Genomic DNA, 18,341 nt, shown 5'->3' with positions numbered 1-18,341 from the left:
GCACTTAAAGCTTTGGATAATATTGCTTAATTATTCTGAACATTTCTACGATTTTAAGAGTTTTGAATGCAACTTGTTATATAACACTTTCCATCTCATATTCGACTTTCAACACTTATATGTTATGAAAAATTTATTGAAATTAAAAATTTCAAATTTTTGAGCAAAACATTCAACAAACCTCTTTAATCTCTGCTAGTAAAACAATGGCTTGGGAACAATCTGGTGGTGTGCTAGACAACTGTTCTTGCAGAATGTCCCAAAAAGCTTTGTGAAAGATTTCGGTAATTTTTGCTTGAATACTGTAAATCAAAAAAGTAAAAAATTAGGTAATTTTATAAATTAAAACAATAACTATAGCTGGAGTCAAACCTAACCTAGCAGCCAGCATTAGAAATCAGTAAAAATTCCTACTGGTCTTTCGGACCAGTCAACATGAATGTGTACTGGTCCGCAGAAACATCACTGGTCCGTTTTAAATTTAACAGTACCATGTTTGCACTTTATGATTACATTTATTAAGTTAAATACAACTGTTTCATTTTCAACTAATTTATTAAACATTAAGTAAAACACTAAATTGTGGCTATTAATATAGGTATAAGTATGGATACTTGAAAGTGCAAAATTACTGTATTGCAAATTAAGCTCAAAATGGTAATGAAAAACAAATAAGCAAATTGTAAAACATTCTTCTACTGATGAGATATTTTCAATATACTTAATGTTACAAAATTTAAAAATTTTTGTTTGGCAAAGTTTGGTAATAAAACATTTAAATCTGGTGTCTTAATCAGTGAAGTGTAGAGTTAGAAAACCAGTTTCATTAAGCAACCCTTAAAATCGACTACCAAAAATTTGAAAATTTAATTTGTCCATTTTTACTTAGTTTCAGGTTCTAATAAATAGCCAAACATTGGCTGCTAGACTAATGATTTTGAATTTTTTCTAGCCAATTGTGATCAGAAATAGCCAGCAGTTAGTGGTCCCACGAACCACTGATTGTTTTTTATGGTGGTCTGAGGCAAGTTTCACTGGTTCTACTGCTGATCCACTGGTCTCAGCAGTAATTTCTAATGCTGCTAGCAGCATTATGAAGGCTTTGCACACTTTAAGCCTAACATTATGACAGATTTGTCCCAAGTATAGGTATGAAAAATTTAATAAATAAGAACATTCCACTAACAATTTAAAAAAAAACTTTCAAATTTTCGTTTAATGATTGTATAGTCGAGTCTTGAAACTCCAAGGTAATTGTGGCTTACACAACCTTGGATTGCTAAAAATTCGGATATATCACAATTTTTTTCTCTTTTTCAAATGTTACACTGTTAGAGTAACATAGGAGCGTGTACCTTTTGATTCCTTCTTCAAAGATAAGAAGTATTGTCTTCATGAAAAACCTATTTTAATTTAAAATAAGTTCAATTTAATTACTCTTAAGCAAAGCTTGACTGTTTTTCTCTTCCTTCGTTTTTATGACATTTGTACGTATTCATAGGCGAATTTGTAGGAAACAAAAGCAGTGTTTCATTAGAATTACCGGTTATTCCAGAGGGGGGAGGGGGAGAGATCTTATGACAGTTGATGACTTCAGTTGTTTTCATATAACAATCGGCTAGCTCGTGGCTCTATTAGAATGGTTGGTGCTGGTGAGCCCAGGTCGATTGATCATTTTATTCTAACCCAGTCAAACAAATGCTTTTTGCACTAGTATGTAATGTTATGAAATAATATTTCATGTAAATACAATTGGTACTGAGTCAAGTTGTCCATCTCATTTTTGATTGCAATAGGATATTTAGAATGGGATATTTAAATATTCTTTTCGGCAAATCAGAGTTAATTTCAAGTCCTTAACTCAAGTTTTTATTTCCTTAATCCATATGTTATGATGAATAGTTCATGCCACATGGTGGGTGTTAATGATGCCGACCTCTTAATATCTTAATATTACTTATTGCACATGGAAGTTTTAGTATTCTCTTTTTCTATTAAACAGTAAAACCTAAAATATATGCAAAGCACCTTCAATTAAGCAGAACCACAAACTTACAAAACATTACTGTACTTAAGTTTTAACTATTCCCTCTCCACAAATACCCAATTTAAAGAGCGAATATTAGTCTCAGGAAACTTAAAAAGGAACAAAAATGATTTAGTGATTTAGAAGAAGAATCTGATTGGTTTTACTCCTAAATATTTCAGAAATTAACAATTTTTGTGTATTTACATAGCTTATTTATTTTAGTTATACCTTAGCACCAAGAATATTTGATTATTTTTGATACGTACATTGCTAGTTAAATCTTATGATTTCTAACAAGTGAGATGCACATTACTTTATTTCTTTTTTAGCCTACTTTCCCAGTAAAAGTCAGAAAAAGAAGAAAAAAGCATGAAAGAAGGCTTAATGCATCTTAAAAATATCGCGAAAAACAAAAAAAAGTCAAAAATAAACAAAATAATAAAATAAATATTGAAAAATTAAAAATTGGAAAGTAGGGTATTGAGATGGGGAAAAATGTCTGTCGGTCTGTCCCCCCCTAATAACTTTCGAATGAATAGTCCGATTCGAACAAACTTTTTTTTGTTCGAAAGGTCTCAGCGAGGACACCTCATTCCCATATTTCACTTTTTGATTTGAACTATTTTTTGTTTAATTTTAAACAGTTCAAAAAAACTTAACATTAGCGCCTACGGGGAAATTCAAGGCAATTCCGAACTGTGAGGCGAATTTGCTGCAAACAAACTTGGTAGGAAAAAGCTTTTGATGAAAAACTTGTATATAAAATATCTTTTTGATTTGAACAATTTTCTGTTCAATTTTGAACAGTTCAAATCCCTTAACATTAGCGTCTACGGGGAAACTGAAAGTCAATGTAGATTCCGTACTTGAAGACGGTTTTACTTTAAACAAATTTTGTTGGAAATAGCTCTTGATGCCAAACTACAAACTTCGACTCCGAGAATGTAGGGGCACTTGACTCCGACTCCTGTGCCCGACAATTAATCGGACTCCGACTCCCAGACTTCGACTCTGACTTCGTAGCTTTGGCAAAAATTTATACACGAAGGACAAGTGACTGACTCCGATTCTTAGATATTCGACTCCGACTTCTTTACCCCAAAATGAGATTGACTCCGACTCCGACTCCGCAGCTATGGTTTTGACTGTGAAATAATTATTGTTGATCTGACTTGGTTTTTATTTTTCGCTAAAGTTTTAATTTAGGTATTCAGTTTTCGGCGAATAAACTCGAAGTCATTTATGTTTCTACATAAAGTTATGCGCAGACGTTTTTTTTTTTTTTTTTTTGACAATGAAAATTATTTCTTTAAGTTGACATTTTATTGTTTTTATTTATTTTAGTAAGTGCATTAATTCATTTAAAAAATTGTTTTTGGCAACCGGGAAAAAGAAACGATTTTTTTTTTTTGATATGCTGTATTTATTTTAATGAGCTTATTAATTTTAATTATTATTTTTTCGTTTTGAAAGCTATCAAAGATTTTTTAATGGAAAAAAGTATTAGCTGCTTTGTTTAAAAGTTGCTGCTATTTTATTTGTTCAGTTTTTTTTTTTTTTTTTTTTTTTTTTTTTTACGCATCTATTTTTTTTAGATGAGTGAGGAATATTTTATTCCTAGAAATCAGCTTAAAGTATTTTAAAAATATGTTTGAAAACATTTGCGATTTTAGCTATTTTTGAGAATATTGATCAGGTACTAGAAAGTAGTATGGGTATACGGGAAAGTAGGCTCGTCTAGTTCTAGACAGAACTTCTTGTTAATGCACAAAAAAATCTTCTTATATTACTTATTTTTAACTGAAAAATGTAATATATCAATATGATAAAAATTTCAAGTTATTTTGTCATCAGGATCTGTTCTCCAATGCTCCATTCAAACTATTTCTACTTTTCACCCAATTAGGCAAGTCATGTTGCGAAAGTGACCTACCTCTCCTTTATGAACTGTTAAAGCTCCTTCTCGTGGATGAGCAAGAAAGCTCGGCAGTATGAAACTTGATTTCATAGAGCACGAACATGAGTTTTGATTCTTGATTCTATAAGAATAGGACTTTAGACTGGAACTTGATTCCATCAGTCTTTTCGATATTCTATATTTAATGTGCTTTGTGTATGTGTGAATTGGTAGGGTATTTTAGTGTTTAATCGTTCATTAAAGTATTGTAGAAGATAATTAGGCTTCATCACTGGACTCAACATGGAAAATATATGCATGACAATTTAGGACAATAACGGGCTATTTTCTCGGAAAAGACATCCAGATATAGAAGTACGGTGATAGATCAGGTAAGAACTTCTTATCTGACTTTCATTTATCCAGTGCTATAAAGTAGGTGCATACGTTAAAAGTGAGACCACTCGGTTTATTTTAATCACTTTGTTAAATTCAATTAAAGCAGGATTGCTTCCTGTCCTCAACTTCAATAATGCACCTCCTTTCAAGTACTATAATGCCGTGAAAATGTAAAGCGCAGTATCAGCATATTTTTATTTATTTTTTTTTTGCATTTTTGTCATCTATTGTACTGTAGTTTTACTGTACAAGCTTGCTAATTCAGTTTCTGCTGAAAATAAAGCACAAAGGAAAAAAAGGCGAATTTCAACATTTCCTTATTGTTAGTATCAAATCTGAAACATGTTTAGTTTCAAATTTCTTAAAATATCATTTCTGCAGATCCTGCACTTTACTTTCCCATGACAGTATAGAGCCCTCAAGAACAAGAAATTCCCCCAAAAATGTGAAGAAGTACTTCTAAGACACCCCTAAAAATTCCAATGGAGCAGTCTGTGCCATGTCCGTCCCCCTCCCCCTATGGTGGACACCCTTGATGAAAGAAAAAATTTCAATCTTAAAAATTTTGCCCTTTGCATTTGATACTATTATTCCTGAAAAACTGGACACATACTTATTTATTTTAAATTAATTTTTGCAGAAAACATTGTTTGACAATTTTTTTGTTTTAATAAATACAAATGTAAGTTACTTAGCAAAAAAAGTATGCTTTTCACTTTCTCTCTTTTCATCTTGAAACTACAGGATAATCTTTTATTCAAATTTTATAAACTGAAATTAATCTTTATGACAAATGCATTGCAACAATTACATTAAACCCATTCAAATTTAAAAAAATAAATTTAAAAAAAAAAAACTCACTTTGACTCAGGGAGCTTTTGCTGCAGTTTGAAGTCACTATTGACGGCTATTTCATGAGCCAAAGCCATGTTGAATTCTGATTTTGAAACATCTTCCGCAACTTTCAGGATCTCTTCCATGGATACAAAAGAGGGTGGAGATGCTAAAATCAGAAATAAAGTTAGTAAACTGCAGTATTATTAGAAGTTAATAAAAAAAAAAAACTATTAAGGCATTGAAAATAAACAGAATAACACAAGTAAGGATGTTCCATGAAAAGCTTGAAGCAATCAAGCAAAGATAAATAAATGAAATTATCTTTAATTTTTGTCCTCTCGGGAATTTCTACATGATACTATCAGATGTTACACACACAATCCAATTGATTAAAATAAAATCACTGTAGAAAATTAAATAGTAAGAGCAACTAACACGGGGCTGCCTCTGATTTATAGTACTAAAAATAGTCATTTTAGTAGCCTCTTAAATGAAAAATAGTCTGCAAAATAGTCACCAAACAAGGAAAATAGTATCAAATATTGTCTCTCATAATTTTTTAAATAGTATCGATATTAAATCATGCTGCATATGCTTTTTTGATGAATAGACAGTATATATCAGTTGTATGGCATATAAGCGGGGTCAACTGGACAGTTACACACGAATGACGTTTCCGACATGCTTTCATACCAATGGTATTTCAATGATAAGAATAATCTCTAATATATACAATGAAAGATTTATATAATTAGAGATATTTATAAAACAATGAAAACATTATAGTTGGTAATCACTTTCTGAAATATTTCAAAACATAGAAGTAAAGAAAACAGAAAGAAAAAAAAGAAGTTTTTACTTAAAAGTACTAATGAGTCACTTTTTTTCCTAAATAAAGTAACTTATCATCTCTACTATCTCGTACACCCATTAAACAAAGCAGAATTTTTGACATTTTTCATTGTGTGATATCACACATAACTCAATAGTGTGAAAAAAAACCTATCTGCTGTCTACCGTAATATGTCAACTGCAGTTAAACACTTTTCAATTTAAAAGCATTGCTAATGTACATTAGTTATTCTTGTACACCTGACTTTTAAATTAAAAAAAAATCACTTAACACTGATATTAAACTCACAATCACCTCAGCATAGCCATCAAAAGCTTTTATTTACATTTATACATTCAAGTTTTATTTAAATTTACAGTATACTGAAAAAAAAAAGGGAGAAAAGATGGACTGGTGTATGCTCATTAAATAATACAAGGCTAATATTAGCATTCATATAATTGTAATGGTTACTAGTAGTCAAGTGGTTAAAAAAATTTAATAAGTCATGCTAGAAATCTTTTCATCATTAATGAAGTTTAAACAAAAGAAAGTGTTGACAACATGCTGTAGTATTTATTTCATACAAAAGAAACATGCTTAACACTGCTCTTGAATTCACTAACCACTTCAGCAGATAAAACAATCATTATCTTTTATTTACATTTATAGATTTAAGTTTATTTTTAGAAAAATGGAAATAATAGTAATAAAAAAGCTGAATGCTCTATGTTCATTAAATAACATCGTCTGAATATTGCAGCTGCAGAGAAAATCAAGCAGAGAAAAATAGCCGATTTGCCAGAGTAAACTAAAGTACCTAAAAAGGTCACCTTTGCTCCCTTTAAACTTGGCTTTGCTATTGAGTCAGCATTTTTTAAAATTAAATTAAGTGCATTTGTTTGTGAAATCGTGACTACTTCCTTCCGTACAAGGTACAAGGTTGTAATTGCCAACCACAAAAACCAAAATTAATATTCCCCTTCAAAAAAGGGGTTATTGTTATTCTTGTTGGTAAGAAATATGAATTATGTGCCAGATGGCGCCAGAAGAAAAAAAAGAAAAGACTGTTTTACTTATCCTTGGCAATAAATAAGGTCGTCTCAACCCATTTTTTTCTAAAATTTTCTACACAATAAAAAAATCTGTCTTTGATTTTCTAATTTGTAGAAAATATTATCAAAAAAATATTCAGTTTGAGATTTATACCCTTAATTTTTTTTTTGAAGCGTTTGGAAAAAATTAAATAAAAAAAAATTTTTTTTGATGGTACATTTGCTCAGTTAACGTTTGAAAGTCCAAAATTGTGCCTTTTAGCAAAGAAAATATTTTTTTAAAGGGTATTTGAAGAGCATTTTTTCCATAATTTATGTCAATTCTTGTCTCTAAACAGTATTATAATTTAACTGAAAAATTTCTGAGTTAATTAAAATGAAAGTTATTTGGTGTTAAAGCTTCAAACTTGAGGTCTGTGTTTTTCCCACCTTTTAAGAACTGTCCGAAAAGATAATTTTACGGGTTTTCAGTAAAACTGAACTGTTTTGACAGGTATGGTGTAATGTTCTCATTTTAAACTTAGTTTTAACTAATTCAGCAAACTAAGCAATTGTGAGAACGTCTCTTTTTCCTTAATCAATGGTATTGCATAGCTTTTAAAAATTATTGTCTTCTCATCATCGCATGGGTACATGAGAAAGTGAGAGGAGGGTGGGGGGTCATGACTGAGAATTGAACACCGTTGATGCTGGCAATAAGTTTCTACTAGTGCCTTACGCTCTTAGAACTAAATTAAAGTTATTTAGAAGCCAAAGTTAAAGAAGCCACGTGATCTGCCAGAAGGAAACAAATACATATTCCATTTAGTAAACGAATAACATTTATTTCAAAAATTGATATGTAAACAGGTAAATAAGCTACTGATGAAAATTAATTTCAACTTCGCACCCAAATCTACATTAATACTAAAGTATTCCACATTGATCTGAAACGGAAAAAATGCATCTCTGAAAATGACTAAAGCTAAAATGTCACCTCACAGGTATGTCCAAAGTTCGTCAGTCAGTAAACACTAAAAAAGCTTTCACTGAGGATCACCAAAAGTTGTAATCACAATTGGAAATATAAACAATCCAGCAAATGCAGGCTTTCCCTCATAGCTTCCTTATATCCAGTAAAACAAGCATCCAAACAGACAGGAGGTTCCGACCAGGGAATAACACCAGTCATCTAGCAAACAAGAGCTGACAACAAAAGAACACACCAGGTCACAGAAACTAACGCCCCCCAAGGAGTGAACAATAATGGAAAGAAGCAGGTTACAGAAACTGATGCACAGGATTCACGCTGAAAGGCTTTCACTCACTGTCATCTAGCCAGCTAGAGAGGACAACACCGGAACATGGCAGGTCACAGGAACGAACATCCAAAGAGCATGCCATTTTCGAAATTGCACGAAGACAAAATTTACCTTGACATGATGAATCTCCAGACACACGTTGCTTGACTTTCTAACAGTGTATGTGAATATGAAGCTTTCGGTTGCTTAAGTCAGGATTCACACTAGGGAAAAAAATAAGGTGGAATTTCCCACTTAGGCCTGAATTTTGAGTCGGATTTTTTAGAATTGAAGCAGGATTTTAAAATTAATTTTTACTTTTTATTTTCTATTTATTTATTTTTGCTGTTTAATTTTATATTTTAACATTTTAGATGAATATTTATTCAAACAAAATACATGCATATTATGAATCACAAAATTTTTTGAATGAGCAAATTGCTGATAACAGAACCAAGTTTTCCAGTAACGAATTACCACCTGAGTTAACATTTAACATTCTTTGAATGTCTGTTACATAGGCAGGATTCTTTTCCTAACTAAGCCATTTACTAAATAGTGCGCTTATGTTGTAATCTCAATTGACATTAACATAAAGGTACCATCTCAATATTTCAACAACAAAAAAAAGTTTAAAATTAGCGATCTTCACAAAGAATGTGTTTTGTAGTAGCTTTGGCATTAAATGGGTTAAAAAACTTGATTTGTTTGGTGTAACTTACAGAAAGAGATAAGCTCTTAAAGTTAAAAAGGTGTTTAAACAACCAGTAAAGGAAAGAATAACGCTATTCTTGATTTTACATAGATTAACAACATGGCAGTTGAATATTATTTAGCCATTCCATTTATACTTGCTGTCTTCATGAAATAATTTTAAAACACAGAAAAATTTAAGTTGAAATATTTTGTAATCTTTTTCATGCATGTCCACTATAATGATTTTTTTTTTTGAGTAAGATTCTAGAAAAAGTTGCAGGAATCCTGCAATCCCATGTCCTAGGACAAATTCTGGCTTAAGTAATGTATGAGGCTATGCTTTATGCTAGTTGTCACTCGTTTCAATATCTACAACAAAAACATAACGAATTACAAGGTTTGGGACAAGACCCTCTTTCAGGGGAAAAAAAGAATAGCTAAAACATAATAAGTATCTTAAAGAGATACATTTTGTTTAGATAATATAAATAGGATATAAATTGATTTATACTAAATATGTGTGAGCAAATGTATAAGCAACCAAACAACAAGCAAGAAATATTTTGGAAGTCAAATTACAAGGGACAAAAGCCTGGAATGAATTCCCAAGGAAGCTGCCGAATGGCGTATTTCGGCTTTCTGCATCGTGACGTGGAACTGGTTTGGGATCACTTGCACAGTCTTGCTTTGTTATTTCCGAGTTGGAATCTTCAGCAAACTCTTTTGGATTATTATCTGCCATGCTGCAGCTGAAATGTACAAGATGTCATTAAAATCTGACACTGATAATGAAAATTTATTTAAAAACAACTATTCCAAATGTATACATAATTCACTTTTTATTTTGACCTTTATCATATACTAGGGGTCCTGAACTTGTTCAGGTTGAAAAAATCAAAAAATTATATCTTAAATAAATATTCTGCAAATTTTTTTGTTTAAAAATATCATGGTATACATGTTATCATGGTATACTCGTACACACTTTTTGTTTTGTTTTTATGAGGCTTTGAAAGAAATTAACTCACTTCATTTCCAAATCAAGAGAGACCAACCTTTACTTCCCCATGAACAATATTATCTTCCCATATATAACGTTGTACGTATGACCTACAGTTTTGATGATGGGGACGGGATAAGAAAATTTCCTTGGAAATTGCAATTACCTATATTAGAAATGGAAATGTGCAAGGACCATGAGATTTCAAGAAATATTGCTGCTGATCCAGTAAGAACAATGCGGTAAATCATATTAGTCCGTATTATTTTACTTGCGGTCCAGTTCCATTCCATACATGAGACAAATTAAAGTTTTGCAACAAAATTATTGGAATACCGCCTTTAATTTTAATAGAATGAATACGGGCTCTTAAAAGTATTCTTAAAATACAGAAATAGTACAGAGTCCCTAAAAGGAGACGACTTTAAACTGGCTTAAAGTATATCTGCACGCATTTATCGAGAAAACCACAGGAATAGTTTGGTAAGAGTCACTGGCAAATGCGAAGATGACACCTCTCTCAATGTTGTCTTAATCTTTTAGTTTGTTTAGAAGCTATAGCTTCTATATACAAACAGTGGCTCATGGAACATCCATAATATATTATGCGGCAGACCTTTTGAAGACGCTATCCAAATGGCCCATTTTTTTTCTTATGAAATGTATGGAGTCTTTCTGAAGGGAGCCATTCAAAGTATTTTAAACCTAGGTCTGTCAGTTTTTCGATCACTAAGAAAAATTGCTGCAATCAAGTTTTAAAAAAAAATAAAAATAAATAAATAAACACATCCTTAGTCTGCCTGTTGATTTTGGTTACATTTTTTAAAACTTTTTTCAGTTCCACCAGGTATGCCGATAAACATTAATTTGCTTTCTAGTATCACAGATGAATCGCTGATTGGTTACTAATGGGCAATTCCATTGTGACGGGTGTGACGTTGAGACGCTATTTTTGAGAGTTGTATCTGAGTTTTACCCAGTTAATAACTTAGTAAACACCAACAAAGTTTTAAATGATGTTAACCTATGCATTTGCTTAAATAATTAAGCTAAAATGAAACTGTGGAAGTTTTCAATTTTTTTAAAAAAATATTTTAAATTTTGTGACGGGTGTGACGTTTTCGGGACATGAGTTTTCACTTACCTTTGCATTTGTACAATTTCCTGTGAATTTTTTAATGTTTCATTTCTGTAGCATTTTTTTCTATTGAATGAGATTCAGATGAAACTTAAAACACAAGATTTATAGCACAATTAAATTTTTTTACCTTGTAGGAATTTTTTTTCTGGCGTGACAGAATTTGTGACGGGTGTGACAGTGTGCCAAGTTGTGAATTTGAGAAGCAAATTTTTGAAGAACAGTGATCAGTACAACTATTAAACTGGACAATATTTAACATATACTTACATTTTATTGGAAATAACACCTATATAAACATACATACAACTGTTTTAGAACTTTCAGTATCCTGTACTTGTTACAAGGGCTTGTGGAGCAACTTTTTAAAGAAGAGTACAGACAAACAGAAGAGTACATACAAATAGTGAGCTTGACAATAGTTAATATTTACTTACATTTTATAAGAAATTAAATCCTATACCTATATGTACCATTGTTTTAGAACTTATAATGGCCTCTACTTGTTACAAGGCCTGGTGGAGCAACTTTTTTAATAATTATTGATATTTTTTCAGATGAAATATCTTCTTTTTCTGGCAAAATCCAATGGGGTCCACTAGCCTGCATATATTTTAAACTTACTTCTTCTTTCGTGATGTCAATGTCCAAAACAGTAGCGTAATAAAATTTATTTATGCAGTGCTTCGTACTGCTGCCTGTAGTGGTAAGTGAAACCAAAACAAAATCACCAATTGTAAGCTCAGGTGGTTGTAGGATCCTGCTAGGAGGAAGATCTACTGTTTGAGTTGAAGTGACAGCTACTTTTTTTCAATGTAGACTTAGCAGTCTTTCCAATTAAAAGATTTGTAGAATCGCACACCCGAAAGTGGTGAAACGAGTTTACGCCTTCTATTGCGATAGATTTGTCCCATCTTGATGACAACATTGCCTTTGACTGCAGTATTTGATGAGCTGTGACGTAAAAAGATGTAACATTGAAGAAAAACAGCTTCTGTTGTAGGAAAGAAACTTTGATCTCTTCACCATCAGAATCACAAAAGAACTCTCACAAAGAGATAGAGTTATATGAGATAAAGTTACAGTTTAAAAATGTAAACCACATTTAATTCTATGGCACAGTTATGTCTATATGAAATTAATCTTATAATTTGTATTTATCAGAAAATTTATGAAGAATGAAAGAAAACTGAAATACTAAATAATTACAATTCTTGCCAAATTCAAATGTTTTGAATTTCAGGATTTATTACTATTTTTTAATCTTTTAATTTTTTGTGAAAAAGAAGTATGTAAACTGTTTTATTAAATTTAGGAATTATTTTGAAATTTAGAAAGTGTTTCAAGTGTTGTCACACCCGTCACAATGATTTTGTCACACCCGTCACAAACTTTTTGTCACACCCGTCACAAACTTTTTGTCACACCCGTCACGCCAAAATTTTCATATTAATTTTTTTTAATCAATTTTTTTTTGTGTCATACTTAATCAGATGCACAATAATTAGACTTTTATGAAATTTCATGCTTTTTCATGGAATACTGCATTTGCTATGCTATATTAAGCATCTTTTCTGTGACGGGTGTGACAGACAGACCTTATAAGTATATTTGTATTACAAATGTTCTTTAATGTATTTTTAGCAAATATTAAGTACTTTAAAAGATAGTCAAAGGTCAGAAATGACAATAAATGTACACAAAATAAAAATGCTACTGTTTGAAGTATTGTTTCAGAGCGAATGAAAGTACCCTATTTTTCCAAACTGAAAGTTTATGTTGCACTAACTTTAAGCCCCAAAAAATGAAAAACAGTAATTATAATGAAAATATTCTTTATAGTTTCATAACCCTCATATTATTACCTTTAATTTGACATATTATTTATTGCAAAAGGACAATTTTGAAATTTTTACCCTCATGTCCACTTTTTCGTGGAAATGCTCTAATTTAATTGCTTGATTGGAAGTGTACTCATTCTGTAAGTTGCAATCATGTATTAATCTTCTCTGGAACATATAAGCATACAAAATAAACCCTCTCTCCTTATAATATTAGTACAGATAAAAAACCCGAAATGCGTGCAAAATTATAGCTTTTAGAATCACGGATTAACATCATCTATCTGCACTAATTGAATTCAAAAATTAATTTACTCGATGTGAATCCCAGTTATAATTCATTTGAATAAATTTTGACGCATTAACATTTCTGCGAATCGAAATGTTTCGTGATGTCCAAGGTTAATAGAATGCGTTACCTTATCCTCTGCAGCCTGAAATCCATGTATAGGTTATGGCAGTTCTTATGCCATCATCGTTATTTTTTTCACTAGTTTGTATTTCTTAGCATTCAGTTCATAGTGAACCTGCAACAATTTTATTAATGCCAATGCGAGACAATCCATGCTTGTGTTTACGTATATAACAATAGATCAGTACGAAACATAAACTGGTAGCGAAGACAAGCTATTGGTTTTAAAAAGTAGTATAAGTACATATATGCATAATTTATAGCCTATGTCACTCTGTAAGAATGAACCTTTCATATAGTGAAAGAATTTTTCAAATAGCTCCAATGGATCTGGAGATTGCCTCGAACACATAAGCACACAAAAATCCGCCCTCTCTTTTTATAATATTAATATCGATTTGAATAAATTTTGATGCATTAACATTCTGCGAGTCTAAATGTTTTGCGATGTCCAAGGCTAATAGAATGCTATTTACCTTATTCTCTGCAGCCTGAAATACATATGCAGGTTATGGCAGTTCTTATATCATCATCGTTATTTTTTTTCACTTGTTTCTATTCCTTAGCATTCAGTTCATAAGGAACCTTCATCTATTTTACTAATGCAAGTGCGAGACAATCCGTGCTTATGTTTACGTATATAACAATAGATCAGTAAGAAACAAACTGGTAGCCAAGACAAACTATTGGTTAAAAAAAAATATAAGTACATATATGCATAATTTATAGCCTATGTCACTCACTAAGAATGCACCTTTCATATAGTGAAAGAATTTTTCAAATAGCTGCAATGATTCTGGAGATTGCCTCGAATACCGTATTTTCCTGTGTATTATCCACGGGCGGCCTATAATCCGCAGGTCCTAAAATCGGCCTGAAGAAAAAAAAGCTTCGTATAATCCGTGGCGGCGTATAATCCGCGGATAATACGATGTAAAAAGATAAAGTTTGAATTTAACATACCATTTGGGCAACTAAAATAAAAACGTGAAAAGTAATTTCTTTGAAGGCATAATCAAAATTAATCTGAAATATAATCTAAAATACAATGATTTCTTCTTGAAATCTTGATTATAGTACGCTAATTACTTGAAAAACAAAGAGTCAAGACAAAGGAGCAAACGGTCTAATCTTGTGCAAATGGCTACCTATTTCACTGTAATCTTGCTTATTTTACATGACATGAATCACCAAGAGGAACATTCAAGCAACGTAAAATAACCAACATACAGGCAGGCAGCGAAGAAGAACATGCATGCTTCGTAAAATAAACAACAATTAGTCGGCGTACAGTCTCGATCGGTGAATCCTATGTTGGTGTTAAGAGGGGAAAAAAAAATCACAGATAATCCGCGGCTGCGTATAATCCGCGCCTCATAAACTTTGCCTTTTTTAGCAGATAATCCGCGGATTATACGCAGGAAAATACGGTATATAAACACACAAAAATCCGCCCTCTCTTTTTATAATATTAATATAGATTTGAAATAAATTTTTGATGCATGAACATTCTGTGAGTCTAAATGTTTCGCAATGTCCAAGGCTAATAGAATGCTATTTACCTTATTCTCTGCAGCCTGAAATACATGTGCAGGTTATGGCGGTTCTTATATCATCATTGTTACTTTTTTTCACTTGTTTCTATTCCTTAGTATTCAGTTCATAGGGAACCTTCAACTATTTTATTAATGCAAGTGCGAGATAATCGCGCTTATGTTTACGTACATAACAATAGATCAGTACGAAACATAAACTGGTAGCCAAGACAAACTATTGGTTTAAAAAAAATATAAGTAAATATATGCATAATTTATAGCCTATGTCACTCACTAAGAATGCACCTTTCATACAGTGAAAGAATTTTTCAAATAGCTGCAATGGATTTGGAGATTGCCTCGAACATATAAACACACAAAAATCCGCCCTCTCTTTTTATAATATTAATATAGATTTGAATGAATTTTGATGCATTAACATTCTGCAAGTCTAAATGTTTCGCGATGTCCAAGGCTAATAGAATGCTATTTAAATTATTCTCTGCAGCCTGAAATACATGTGCAGGTTATGGCGGTTCTTATATCATCATCGTTATTTTTTCACTTGTTTCTATTCCTTAGTATTCAGTTCATAGGGAACCTTCAACTATTTTATTAATGCAAGTGCGAGACAATCCGCACTTATGTTTACGTGTATAACAACAGATCAGTAAGAAACATAAACTGGTAGTCAAGACAAACTATTGGTTAAAAAAATATATATAAGTACATATATGCATAATTTATAGCCTATGTCACTCATTAAAAATGCACCTTTCATGTAGTGAAAGAATTTTTCAAATAGCTGCAATGGTTCTGGAGATTACCTCGAACATATAAACACACAAAATTTCCCCCTCTCTCTTTATAATATTAGTATAGATGAAGATTATTCCCTGGAAACATTAGTAGCCAAAATGATGTAGGTAGCCCTAGCTACAGAAAATGAAAATAGCATCTATGAAATAAAAAGCTTTGTTGCTTTATTTTACCTGTCGGGATTTACCAAAGGGGGCTGTCCATCAATGATATCATTTTTTTTCAACCTTTTGACCCGGCCCCGCCACCCTGTCACACCTTAAGCCTTTTTTTACAATATTACGATATTTTTCATTATTATTCTGATAAAAAAATGCATGATGTCATACTTCTTGTTCTTCCTCTCTCTCCCCCCTTGGCACATACTTACAATTTCAAATTCTCTTCCCCTGAAAGCATGACATAGTTTGTGAACAGCCCCAAAGACCATGTGTTTGCAAGTTGTTCCTCAATATTACACATTTTAAACGAAACCTACTGTTTGCCAGTGGTCAAAATTCAACCATAATTAGCACTAAATATTTGAGGAAAACATATATGAATGTTTAGGTTTCGAACTTTTTAATTTCTACTCTTATACATTTGTTCATTACGCATCTCGGAACACAATGTTATGCATACCTACAATACAAAACAGTAATATTTTATTAGATAAAACTTGGCCATTTGCCAGTTCCAAGCTCGGATGAGAAAAGAGGAGGATGCTTAAAGTACCATAGCGTGACCGATGCTGGCACAGTCAAGCCCGCTTATTGTTAAAAAGTATTATCCCGATTAATGCAATAAATTTTCAATGTAGCAAAAGGTAGTAATTTGCCATTTTGATCCCGCATTTGGGGAAATCCTGCTTTAGTTTATCGTAGCTATTCCATAAAGTGAGCTTGATTTTAAGTTGAGCCAGAAGGCTCTCGACCAGCCACAAAAGGCAGTCCAAATCCAAGGTGTGAAGCACGTGCTGAACAGAAGACCATATCATGACAAACTGGGATTCAAGGTTTTCACAAACGGTCCACATCGTGGTCTGGCGAAGTACCATTATATGTTGCCGTCCGTCTGTATTGAGGATTCATTCAGGCAGTGAGAGTTCACCTACTATACTCACAGCAAGCTTACTTGACAATGGCAAAATAAGCAGAGGCAAAGCAAGTAAATAGTTCCTAGCGCCTTGTCTGGACATTCAGGTGAAATTATGCTCTTCAGTTTAGAAATTGGAATAGTTAGTTAAATCCACATATATGCAACCTTTTTTTTTTGTCATAATTTCTGTCAATCATTTAAAATATTTTTAATTTTACCAGCTAAGAGGAGCTCAGCATTTCATCCATTTGAACCAAACAAGCCAGCAATAGCAGCTTATAGACAGGTGATGATCTCCTCTTATGCATGAAGTAGGTAGGATAGGTAGGATAGGACGTTTTGTCTGTTAACTCAGTTTTTCTTCAGCTCATTGTGACGTCATTGTCAACTTGAGTTGCAAGTAAGTACTCAGTAACATTTGTCATGGAGAAAAGACAAACAAAACCACTGGTTTGGACCATATGGTATTAAAAAAAGCACGAACAAAATTATTCTTTCAAAAGTATTTCACCAACATGAATCTTGATAAAAATTAGTTTTCCAAGACAATCTTTTTTGAAGTGCGAAATTTTTTTTTCTCTTATTTACTTTACTTTTGCATTGTTTTTGACCTTGATATAGGAAAATTAAATGTATAAGGATGACTCAGTTTTTTATACATTTTTTTAACAATGAAAATATGGTGACCACCAAAATAGAGTGAACTGAAATTCCCCCTGTGGCAATGTAAAGCTACAAACTAAATTATATATTCTAGGTAGAGACTAAATTTACTCCAATACAAATTTTTTTGTATTCTAGGGGGCACCCCAATGGGAGGTCACTGTGACCTCCTAAAAAAAATTTAATTTGCCAAATTTTATCAGATGATTGTCAAAAAATTTGGAGACATAGTTTGCAATACAGTCGGATCCCGAGTTACGCGGGGGATGCCCTCGTGCAAGTCGAAATTTCGCGTTGTGGAACAACGTAATGTTTAGAAATTCTTTATAAGAATACCCAATTATTTCAGACATGTGTAAACACCTCTCAAATTGTTTCAAACCATTTCTTAACTACATATTCAAGTATTTTTTTTATAAAGAACCGACTTCTTACTGTATTTTAGAAAAAGCGTTACTATTTAACATAAACTGCTGTTATGTAGCACAAAATCATTGATTGATGAGTGACATGAAGTAAAACAGTAGAGTACTTACATTATAATAGCACTGAACAGTAGATATTGTAAACTTAATTATAATTATTTAAAATGATGAAGATGATGGTTTATGCAGTGTGGGAACACCTCTCTCTCTGGCCTGTTTGAGCGACAATGAAAGAGCAGCTTCTATTTCCATGATGTTTGTATTTCTCTCAGACTACTCTGTGAGCTTCAGTATTAAAACTAAGTTCTGAACGTTCATGGATTTCCTTTTCTTGACTTTAAGTTGTTTGTATTGCAGATTCACTCATATCCAATTGTCCTACTACTTTCGATTCACTTTTAATTGT

The 18,341-nt window shown here is 32.0% G+C and overlaps 1 protein-coding gene across 1 annotated transcript in view; it reads right to left on the bottom strand.

The window, feature by feature from the left end:
• LOC129233581 (T-complex protein 11-like protein 1) overlaps positions 1 to 18,341 on the bottom strand; it is a 43,687-nt gene that overhangs the window by 17,765 nt on the left and 7,581 nt on the right. Inside the window, exons 2-4 of the mRNA XM_054867591.1 lie at positions 9,605 to 9,774; positions 5,187 to 5,328; positions 182 to 302 (exon numbers count right to left, since the gene is read on the bottom strand). Of these exons, the coding sequence (XP_054723566.1) occupies positions 182 to 302; positions 5,187 to 5,328; positions 9,605 to 9,767 (426 nt within the window). The 5' untranslated portion in view covers positions 9,768 to 9,774. The remainder of the gene's footprint in view (positions 1 to 181; positions 303 to 5,186; positions 5,329 to 9,604; positions 9,775 to 18,341) is intronic.

This window comes from Uloborus diversus, unplaced genomic scaffold (genome assembly GCF_026930045.1).
Source record: "Uloborus diversus isolate 005 unplaced genomic scaffold, Udiv.v.3.1 scaffold_542, whole genome shotgun sequence".
In the NCBI taxonomy this organism is placed as follows: domain Eukaryota; kingdom Metazoa; phylum Arthropoda; class Arachnida; order Araneae; family Uloboridae; genus Uloborus; species Uloborus diversus.
The sequence above is the reverse complement of the archived record's forward strand: the minus strand, read 5'-3'. Positions and strand labels throughout refer to the sequence as shown.